This window comes from Pipistrellus hanaki (assembly GCF_964339955.1).
Source record: "Pipistrellus hanaki genome assembly, chromosome: 16".
NCBI classification, from domain to species: Eukaryota; Metazoa; Chordata; class Mammalia; order Chiroptera; family Vespertilionidae; genus Pipistrellus; species Pipistrellus hanaki.
Genome location: NC_140518.1, coordinates 2,661,510 through 2,672,124, shown reverse-complemented (window position 1 = coordinate 2,672,124; position 10,615 = coordinate 2,661,510). Strand labels below are relative to the sequence as shown.

General features: G+C 50.9%; 2 protein-coding genes across 4 annotated transcripts in view; one reads left to right on the top strand and one right to left on the bottom strand.

Moving 5' to 3' along the window:
- Positions 1-72: 72 nt before the first annotated feature.
- SAP30BP (SAP30 binding protein) overlaps positions 73-10,615 on the top strand; it is a 29,487-nt gene continuing 18,944 nt past the window's right edge. Inside the window, exons 1-4 of one of the 3 annotated variants that reach the window (XM_084863075.1) lie at positions 73-257; positions 1,381-1,490; positions 4,530-4,577; positions 7,547-7,633. In XM_084863075.1, the coding sequence (XP_084719201.1) occupies positions 152-257; positions 1,381-1,490; positions 4,530-4,577; positions 7,547-7,633 (351 nt within the window). In that variant the 5' untranslated portion in view covers positions 73-151. The remainder of the gene's footprint in view (positions 258-1,380; positions 1,491-4,529; positions 4,578-7,546; positions 7,634-10,615) is intronic. The other 2 variants (XM_084863076.1, XM_084863077.1) reach the window with 2 other exon arrangements.
- LOC311611188 (ubiquitin-conjugating enzyme E2 L3) lies at positions 2,102-2,842 on the bottom strand. Its single transcript, XM_084863079.1, has one exon. The coding sequence runs from the start codon at positions 2,824-2,826 to the stop codon at positions 2,362-2,364; it is 465 nt and encodes a 154-aa protein (XP_084719205.1). The 5' UTR covers positions 2,827-2,842; the 3' UTR covers positions 2,102-2,361.

Below are 10,615 nucleotides of genomic sequence, written 5' to 3'. Positions count from 1 at the left end.
GCGGGGCCCAGCTCAGAAACAGTCGTCCTGATTGGCTCCCGGCTTGGAACGCGCGCGGGGCCTTCTGGGATCCGGAAGAGGCCGCCTTTCGGCGCGGAAGTCGGCTCGCGGGAGTCGGTGCCTTGGGCCGCCCCGCGGCGCTGGGAGTAAGATGGCGGGGAAGAAGAGCGTCCTGTCTTCTCTGGCGGTTTACGCGGAAGACTCAGAGCCCGAGTCGGACAGCGAGGCCGGAGTGGAGACGGCGGGCAGCGCGGCTGGTGAGGCCCGAGGCGGGGAGGCGGGCGGGGGGAGGGGAGAAGCGGGCGTTCGCTCGGAACGCGGCTGTCCTTGCGGGGCGGGAGGGAAAGCCCTGGGCATTGTGCGCCAATATGGGGCCCCCGAACTCCCCACAGCGCGATCCGAACACTCTGCGGGTAAGAATGGGCCCTCTCCTTCCGCTGGTTCCATTCTGCTGAGACTCATTGAAAATCTCATCCCGCTAGGCAGAGGGATGGACAAAGGGTGGAGAGGGTCCAAGGCTGCGGAAACGCTACCCATTGTCTCCGAGCGTGTTTGGTGGAGAGAGAGAGGGATGAGTAACACGTAGGTGGAGGGGTTTTTTTGTTTTTTGTTTTTTTTTGTTTTTTTTACTTGAATAACTGATAAGTAGCAATGTGCCTTAGACGCATCTCGGAGCTTTTAAAACATATATCTGGTCTTCACTGCGAGATTCTGTAGATCTGGGGTAGGATCTGGGCTACAGAGAGGGGGATAAGCAAGGCCCCTCGCTGATTCCATTGTTTTGTGGGTTGTTAAGTGCCCTCCGTGATTTTGTTGCCCTGCTCAGGTTGAGAATCACCATGCTAGGAAGTGGGCACAGATTTACTTGGGAGCAGAGAGAGGCAATGAGTTCCCTAATCCGCTGGGCCTTGGTTTCCTCACCTGGAGAGAGAGGGGGTTGGACTAGGTCAGCTCCTCTCTGTTTTGTGTGGTCTTGGCCAGTCAGAAGGTTCTCGGTGGTTTCCCAGTCATTTGTATTGTTTGGGGGAGACGGGGTGTTTGTTTGTTTTGTCTTGAATGTAGAAAAAGATCGTTTCTCAGGTAGGATTGGGAACCCCTTGGAGTACCCCCTGTTCAAGGGGAGGACACACCAAAATGAGGACGACAGTCCTTGTCTTGTATGAGAAGATGAGTCCGCTGGTGCCTGTGACCCGAGGCAGACATCACTAGCGGCTGTCACACAACAGAGCCTGGGGCCTGAGGCCATTTAACATGAGACTTCGGTTCCTTTTTTACCTTAAGATATAATTCTAGTCAGTCACATCACCGAAAGGTTTTCTTGCATTCTCCCCCCTCCCCCCGCCCCCATCTGTTCATTTTTATTTTTTCCCTTTGTTTAAGAGGAGAAAGGCGGATTGGTATCAGATGCGTATGGAGAGGACGATTTTTCTCGCCTCGGGAATGATGAAGATGGCTATGAGGAAGAGGAGGAGGAGAACAGCAAACAATCGGTAAGTAGCTCTGTTCCCACATCCAGAGCCGCTCATGGCACCATTCCGCTTGTTAGAAACTTTCCGGACTGTTCCAGCAGCGTGCCATTTCACATCCCCTCTCCTCCCACTCTGTTTGGCGTCAATTAAGGAAACTGGGTTGGATATTGGCAGTTCTGTTTGAAAATCAAGTTTGTTTTCAACCTGGACCACTTTGCATTTATCTTTGAACTTAAAATTTGGGGGGGGAAATAGTGAGTTATTTTATTTGACCCAGATATCAGTGCGTGTTTTATGTTCGTTTTCCCTGTTTAGATAGTTTATTCCATTTGCAACAGTATAATCATTCTAATTGGTGCAATCAGCTCTGTATTATTTTTAATCTTGGTTGGGGCTCATTCAAATCTGTCCATGTATTCAAAAGATTAGGAAGGGAAGTTATTATTATTGTGTGTGTCTGATTTATTCCTTAACTTCCTTCTTGACATTTTACTTGGCACTTTTTATCGAAGTGCCCGGCTCCTGATCACCAATCTTGCCTGAAATTTAGTATGTGTGGCTAACAAAAGAGAACTTGTGACTTAACCAGAAAGACTTTAGATACACTATTGCATAAGCAACACGAGCCAGAATTTTATTTTTTTTTTTTTTTTTTTTTTTTTTTTTTTTTTTTTTTTTTTTTTTTTTTTAGAACATCTTAAATTTTTAATCCTTTCTTTACAGGTTACCTAAGACCACTTTTGATTAAGAAAACTGTAGAAAGTTAGTAACTGCCACAAGCAAACGCCAGGTGGTGGCCCGTGTCAATTTCCACAGAGTCCTGTTTTGCGGGGTGTCTGATACACTGCTCGGGGTCTCTGCTCACATTTGCTGGAATCAATCGTGGCAGATTTTAGTCCACAGGTCGCTTTTCCCCATATTTCTTTGTAAACTCTTCCGCATTCTTACAGAATTTTTTACGGTCCTTAGAGTATTCTTCAGCTAGGTCAGCCCGAAGCGGGTGCTCAGGCTGGGGGTCATTCACCAGTGCTATGAGAGACTGGATTACTTGGTCGGTTTTCGTTGCTGGCTTCCAGTTTTCAGCACTAATTACTGGCAGACAGACCTGTCCCTTTTCATCGATGTTGGGGTGATAGATCTTTGTTTTAAATGTGATCTTCGGTGGTTTGAATGGGTATTCTGCTGGAAAGTTGATTTCGATTCTGAAGGCCCCCTTATCATATGGAGGGTTGTCAGGAACAATAAGCCCTTGCCAAGTCAATAAATTAGCTTCATCAACCTGGATGTTACGGAAGTTTTTCATTCCACATTTGCGGATTTCTTCAAGCTCCTTCATCAGCCTCCTGCTGGCCGCCATCTTGGATCTGGTGCTGCTCACGAGCCAGAATTTTAAAGTTTGGGGGGAAATGAGGACTCCGCTGGTGCTTGGCACAAAAACATCCCAAGTTGAATGTGGATATTTGACAACAGCTTTAATTGAAACATTCATTGTACTTTTATCATGTGTTTGAAGTCTTTGCTACCCATTGAGATTTAAATGTTACCGCTAAAAATGCTTTCCAAGTTAAACAAAACTGTACTTTGTATTTTATGTTCTTTTGGGAGGTATTTTCATGCCCTTAGCCCCACCATCAATGCTAATAACTCAGAATGGACTGAAATGGTTAGAAAAGCTTTGCAAGTTATGTTCTTTCCCTGACTTTTCTTCTGTGCAAACGTTCTGGGTGTTTTCTTCCGTAAATCTGCATAGTGTGTTTTGAAGTGTAATTCCACATTTGCTTTGCTTAGGATATTCATCATATTTAAGCTTTATTTTATATTTCAGTAAAATCCTCTCATCAAATTCCAGTATAGACCTTCTAAAATGTGATTGTATTTGGCTGAGCCACATCTCTGATATTTGGCCTGATTGGACTCATTTTAAGGAGATTGCATTTAAAACCTTTGGCTCATTTAAAATGCCTTCCAGGACAGTGACATCTCAAACCCATCAGTATAGTTTATCCACGCCTCTCCGGTGATGTGTATGTTAACATCTGGACTGCTGTTTAATGTGGGGGTTAAAATGTAGCTCGATTGAAGAAAAAAAAGTTTCAAATGACACTTAAGCAGGGGTCCTCAAACTTTTTAAAGTGGGGGCCAGATCACAGTCCCTCAGAGAGCTGGAGGGCCAGACTATATGAACTACTAATTCCTACTGTAACACCTTGGCTGCGCTCACTGCCCAAAAAACCTGGCGGGCCGGATCAGACTCCTCTGCGGGCCGCATGTGGCCCACGGGCCGTAGTTTGAAGACCCCTGCTAAGTTTTTCCTCGTGGTAAGTTAAAGGGCCATACACTGGGGGGTTCTGGGTAGTGGCACTACCTGTGGTCTCCGTTCGCATTCAGGGGAATGGTGGGCCTGCTCTTGGAGGCCCGCGCGTGCGTTGGAGGACGGTGCTTTGTGTGGAGCAGGCCGTTTGGGTAAGGAGCAAGGCTGGAGAGAACTTGGCCGGAAGCAGGGCACACTCACTGGACCCAGAAAAGGCTGGGCCCTGCTCTGTAGTCATGCCTCTCCCGAGTCACTTGACGCCTGCCTTCCTAGTGTTCACGTCGGTGCAAACAAATGCTACTGGGTTGGACTGCCGGGGCACAGGTGCGTGGGGGTCACTCTGGCAGTGAGCGGTGTCATGGTCTGGGTCAGGTTATTTGTGTATGTGAAAAGCAAAGAAGGAGACAGCTGTGTTTCTGGTTTTAAGTGACGGCTGTTTCATTGGGAGCAGTACGACTTTATCCTGTGGGGCCTGGCCTTGCCTCCACTTTTCTGTTGGCGATTTTTCATCTCAGGCATTCTCATTCGTGTAGGCGATGGTCCTGCTGGAGTATCTGCTTTGAGCCCCTGGTCTTTCTCCCCCCTCCCACCCCCGCAGAACATCTCCTTCCGTTCTGGATCATATAGAGGGGAAGGGTCTTGGTGGGATGACCCAGGCTGAGTAAGTTTGCTCCAACCCCTAGTTGTGCATACGGGAACCCGCAGGCCCGCTCCTGTAAGCTTAATCCTCTAAATTCTTTGTCTTGTAGGAAGATGACGATTCAGAGACTGAAAAACCTGAGACTGATGACCCAAAGGTACTTGGTGTTGGCTGTGGTGGGTGGCTGGATGCGAATGAGGCATTTTAACATGTGGCTCAGTTCATGTGTCTGATCAAGGCCCGTCCCGCTGACACACTGCAACCACTTGTCAATGTTCTGGGCTGACATCGGTTGCATGCAGAAGCCTGGAGGCACTCTAAGGGAGTACGTCCTGGAGCGGCCTGGACCCTGGCCTTGTAGGGAGTGCCGGTCTCCAGCCTAGAGCGCCTGGAGCCTGTGAGCGCAGCAGCCTCCCTGTGCTCTGCGGCCAGGGGTGCTTTGTGGGTCTCCTCCCGCAGGGCGTTAGATGTGGGATCTGACTTCCCAGTGAGCCAGAGCAGCCCTCCTGGGCTCTCCTGTTTCCCTGTCTCCGGCTTTAATAAATGCGCTCTCAAATACTAAAAGCAAAAAAACAAAAGCCCAGCGGGAGGCCTGTAAGGTGATTTAGTGTAATTTAGGAAAGTTATACCCAGTTAGGATCTAAAGTAGCATATTTGAAAATACAGCATCATTTCCAAATTGGAACTGATTCTGTGATTGGATAGGACTGTGTGCAGGCACAGAAGTCCGCCCATGAAAGGCTGGGGATGCTGCAGAGAAGAAAACACTTCACCAGGAAGTGTTGGCATCAGCAGGAGAAAAAAGGCATCCTAGGTTCGCAGACGCAGGCTGCCTTCTGAGCTGGGAGGAGCCCGGGCCTGCTCGTCCAGCAGTCCTGGCAGGAGGGCAGGCTGTGGCCTGGAAGAAGGTACAGCTCCCTTGGGCTGGCAGAATGAAAGTGGTCAGCAGCATTCGTACTTGGCTTTCTGTCTTAGTTTTCGGGGTGTGTGGGTCTTTGGGCTCCCCAATAGGGACAGGAATTGTTACTCTATGCGTGGTCTCTGACAGGAGTCTTTTCTGTGCCCGATTTCCTTACAGGGCCCTGCCTTCCTCTCCAGCCTGCCATCAGCTCTTCTCCACTCAGACCCCTCTCAGCCCTCCCTCTGTCCTGTCACATTTAAGCTTTACTTCAATTGATATTTAACTGTTTTTGTATGTTAAACCTTATTTTCAAACTAGCGGCCTGGTGCACAAATTTGTGCAAGGGGCTCCGCCCGCGCAGCCATGGCGGCCTGCCTCGGCCCTTGCAGTCAGCTTCATCTGGAAGCCCGTCCGGCTGTCCAGTTTAATTAGCATATTACACTTTTATTATAGATGTTTCTGCCTTAAGTATGTGACGTTTCTAACAACAGGATGTCCTTTATTTTGCTAACAAATGGTTTGATGTCTCATTTGTCTTTTCCACTAGATGGCACTCCTTCCTACTTTGGCTTTTAAAGATCTGCTTTTGATTTTTTGCTGTGGCAGCTCTCTCAGAACATTCTGGCTCCTTTACACAATTGAAAGTTAGGATCCCATAGAGCTTTTCTTCATTTTGGCTTTGTCTGTGACAATCTCTGAGCAGTTAAAACCGAGGAAAATGTTAAATATTCATTTTAAGATAACAAGCCTATTACATATTAACATAAATAACATTCTTATGAAAAATTACTATTTCCGAAATTTAAAAAAAAGTTAGTACAAAGAGAGGAACCGTTTGACCGTGTTACAGGTTTCCTTGGTGTCTAAAGTCCAGCTTAGGGACAGCGAGGCTCTCCTAACTGCTGCACTCAGCCCGGGTGTGGGTTGAAGTTTGAAGAAGCCGTCTTCGCATAGCCAGGCCATTGGAAAGAGAAGCATTTTAATAGATACTCGGGGACTTGTGGGTTTTCTCCTCTGATACTTGATCAAAGCTCAGCAAGCGGGAGTTTTCTAAAGTTAACTGGTTGCCGTGTGGAACGGGAAGCCCTGGCGGTGAACTTTTATGCTCGGCTACACTGAAGCACGGTCTCTCTCGCGCTTGGACCGGCCCTTTTCGCCAGGCACCGTCCCAATCACCGGGCGCTAGCCATTTGGAAAGGGGTTCTCTGCGTTACGCACATGTCCTCGGTGCTGACATTTGCTTCTATAGTAACCCCCAATCGTATGTGACAGTGACATCACTGACCCACAGACAGGCCAGCGAGCGGCGGGAGCCGCTTGCTCACAGCGGGGAGCACACACTCCCCAGCTTCCAGCTTTGCCGGAGAGCTGGGATGTTACACTCTCAGCTCTCCTCGAAGTGACAGGCTCTGTGTTTTAGGAAATGGCGGCCAAACTCCCGCATCCAAGTGACCATAGTCTGTCAGTCGTTCTTTCAGGTAAATGGTGTTCTGGGAAAGAAGCCGCTAGGTCAGCTCGGAACCCACATAGCCGCACGGTGCTCTCCTCGATGTCCAAGTTCATGCTCACCTCTCGTCTCCATACAAAACGCTAACAAAACAAAACAACCCTGCACCGAGCGCCAAGGACATGCGGAAGTGAAATGGGCTTTTTTTTTTTAACTGAGAGTATGGCTCCTGCTAGAATTCGGTGCTGCTGCCTTGGTTTGTTCTAAAGGGCCAACAAGTTGACCCACCATTGCTCCTGTAAATGTCACCACGGTGAAACAGGTAAATGTCTTCATGTTATGAAAATCATTTCGACCTTGCTGACCTCCAGGGGTCCACAGATCAGCTTTGAGAATCACTGTTCTTCAGAAGCAAAGCTCTCGGGTGGGTAACATTACATAACGGTGGTGACTGCATTCATTGCTCTGCATGTGTCCTTATGGGGCCTTGCGCTGCCCGGGGCAGCAGAGCGCCCAGAGGAAGAGGAAACGGCCCGGGTGTGGGGAGAAGCCAAAGCCCTGGGTTAGAGACCTGGTTTGAACTCCAGCTGTCCTTGGGGAAGTCCCCTCACCTCAGTGTTCCTCATCTGCAAAATGGGCATCCTGATAAATGGGCCTCGTTTGTCTTAAAGGCTGAACTGAGTAAAATGTAAATGAGCACTTAGCTCCGTAGTGTCCGGCGTGTCTGCGCTCAGCAGCGTTAGGTACAACGACCAGTGCTCCTCTGCTCCCTCCCCAGGTGGTCACTCGTGTCGTTGAGGCGTTTTTTGGAATATTGAATTCCGCATTTAAACTGGAGCACACTCAGAGGAGAGAAAGCTTCAAGGTGAGGGGACGTAACCACATCGAGTGCGGACGAGTGAAGGAGCGGGGAGGGGGGAGACGGGGAGAGCTGGTCGCTCTGTCTGCTGTTCGGTGCCCGGTAAGGGAAGGGGGGCGGCCATGGAGCGGAGCCGGGAACGTCCCGTTACCTCTGGCCAAAAGTGGGCGAGCTGCTGCCGGAGGGAGTGAGCTCCCTGCTCCTGGGCCTCTCTGACACGGTGGAAGAGACCTTTGTCCACCGTGTCCTAAGAAACGTGGGGCTGGGGCTGGACGGAACCCCCAGGGGGCTTCCTGGAGAAAGACCTGGGCATTATGAGTGTTCCCTGACCTCATTCTTCCCACTCCGATGTTTGGGGTTACCATTGAGTCCAAAGTCCACGTTTGTGTAAGAAATGACAACTCCAGGCCAGCTCTGGGGAGCCTCTGGTCCTGGCCCCCAGCCTGGGTGTCGGATGCTGGGTGGCGCTGGGTTCCTGAGTTGGCCTGAACTAGAGAAAAGGAGGCTGGAGAAGGTGGCCGAGCGTTCCCCGGAAGCAGCATGCTGGGGCACCTCGGGCTACCATGTCTCCTCTCACTTCAATTTTCTGGTCTTGCCTCTTCAGTAAGCAGCCGGCTCCGATGTTCTGATTACTGAACAGAAGGTGGCGCTGCTGTCCCAGAAAAAGCCAGCCAAGCCGAGGAGGCCTGGTCCAGCTCCTCGCCTCAGGGGCAGGGTGCCTGCTGGCTTAAGTGTTTCCTGCATCTGTTTGCTCTTGGCACACCAGCTTCCCGTTTCACACTCTCCTTTGTCCGGCTTTACCTCGGTTGCCCTGGGACATTTCCCCTTGTTTATTTTTTCCCCTGCGCACAATTCCTGTGGATGAAGGTATTTCCACTCACTCCTGCCTTTGACACACCCTTCCTTTGGAAGCAAACACGGGCATCAAGGGCCCGGCTCAAGATAGCTGGAGGGCCTGGCCAGCTACCTGGGAGGCCGGCCTCGCTGTGTGGGGCGGGCTCGCGGCTCCCCGGGGTGCTGTGTCCAGGCTGCGACCCAGGGAAGGAATCCTGGCCCAAGGAGCTAACATCTGTCAAAACAAAACTGTCTCGGGTCAAGGAGGTGGCACATGCTGTGAGAACAATGGTTCCAGCATGTTTTAAAAGGCGTGTGTGATCCCAGTTAAAAGAAAACATTTAAAAAGCCCTTTGGGCCGAGACCGGTTTGGCTCAATGGATAGAGCGTCAGCTTGGGGACTGAGGGGTCCTGGGTTCGATTCCGGTCAAGGGCATGTACCTGGGTTGCGGGCATATCCCCAGTAGGGGGTGTGCAAGAGGCAGCTGATCGGTGACTCTCATCGATGTTTCTAACTCTGTCTCTCCCTTCCTCTCTGTACAAAATCAATAAAATATATATATATATTTTTTTAAAAAGTCCTTTGGGCCCAAAAGTCACGCAGAAATGTGGAGCAGAGCGTGGAGCCAGTCTGGTGAACTTAGTCGGGAGGCCTGGGTCAGGTGGGGCAGCCTCCCTGCGGCGCGGACCACAGGCCCACGGCGGAACCTGCGCCCACTGCCTGTGGGGCCAGGCTCTGGCCCCTTTGCCAGCTGACAGCGGCAGCGGCTCGGGAAGATGAGTGGCCGTGCTTTGAACAGTCTGACCTCAGCCATCTGCTGTGGATGTGAGACAATGGGCCGTGTGCTATCAGATGTAGGAAACTTGTACAGCGCAGTTGTCAGCATTTCTTAGCTTTCGGCCAAAGGGAACCCAATCTCCCGCCCTCATCCTGCTGGTCAGAAGTTGCCACATTTCTCAGTTCCCGGCACAGGACTCCTAGACCAAAAACCCCTAAATTCTGTTCCGGTAACTGGTTCCAGCAGTCAGCATTACTGTCCACGCAACTCAGGAGCCGCTTGGAAAAATAATGCGCACATGTGTGCACAGCCTGACAGATGCCGAGTAACTCTGTTCCCCTTGACCTTGTTTAAAGTCACTGTGCTTCTGTGAGTTTGCTGGGGTGCCTCGGGGGGCGGTTTGGGAACGGTATTGGCAGTTTGTGTTAGAGTTCTATGGTGGCGGTGCCTGTGGAGTTCTCACCCTGCCCAGCAGGCCTGGCCAGCCAGGCGATGGCCTCTGCCTCAGCGGCCGGACGATCTGAACTTCCCGTGAGGTCCGGTGCTTCGGTTGCCGTGTTGTTGTTAGTGGACTCCGAGTCTAGATGAAGGGTTTGCATTGGCAGAGCTGACCCTGCAGTATTTTAAAGTATCAGAACCCAAGATCTGGAACTGGAGAACTGCCCCAGGAGCTTGTCTCCAGGAATCTGCTGTTGATTTACTGATTTTCGGAAGAGCTTTCAGGAGCCTGCCAGCAGTTGCGACATGTCAGGTGGAAATCTTACATCTCTGTTGACTGGGTCAGGAAAGAGGCCGCACACAAGGGCCAGCTTCTGCAGGGTCTCTGAGCAGGTGTGGGCTGTGTGCGCTGCTCGCTGCTCGCTCAACTGCAGGAGCCGACAGCAGAAAGGGAGACGCCGAGGCTTCAGATACTCAGCTTGGGGTTCTGTTCAGCCAGAGGGACGCTCTGGGGGGCACGTTGCGTGGCGTGGCTGGAAGCCGAGTCCCTTTCCAGCCTTTGGAAATGGCTGTGTGCGCCTCTGCGTGGGAGCTGCTGGGGGGCCCTCACTGGGGGGTTGGGGGGGGTTACTGACAGCTGTTGTACAGGATGTGACAGCAAAGGTGGTCTGTCAGAACTTCCTCTTGGACTTTTCCCTAGAGGTCTTTGACTTGGAAAGGGTTAGATGGCCCTTTTTTTCTGGAGGTTAACCTCGGGTTTGTTTTGTTTTGTTGAAATGCCCTTAATGGGAGAACGGCCCTCTCTGGCGGGGAGGGAGGGAGGGGACAGCGGCCGAGCAGCGGTCAGTGGGGTGACAGATGGTCCCAGGCAGACCCCCCTCAATCCTGGTTTGTTTTTATATCACGCATATTTTATTGTCAAATAATTCTTATAGCA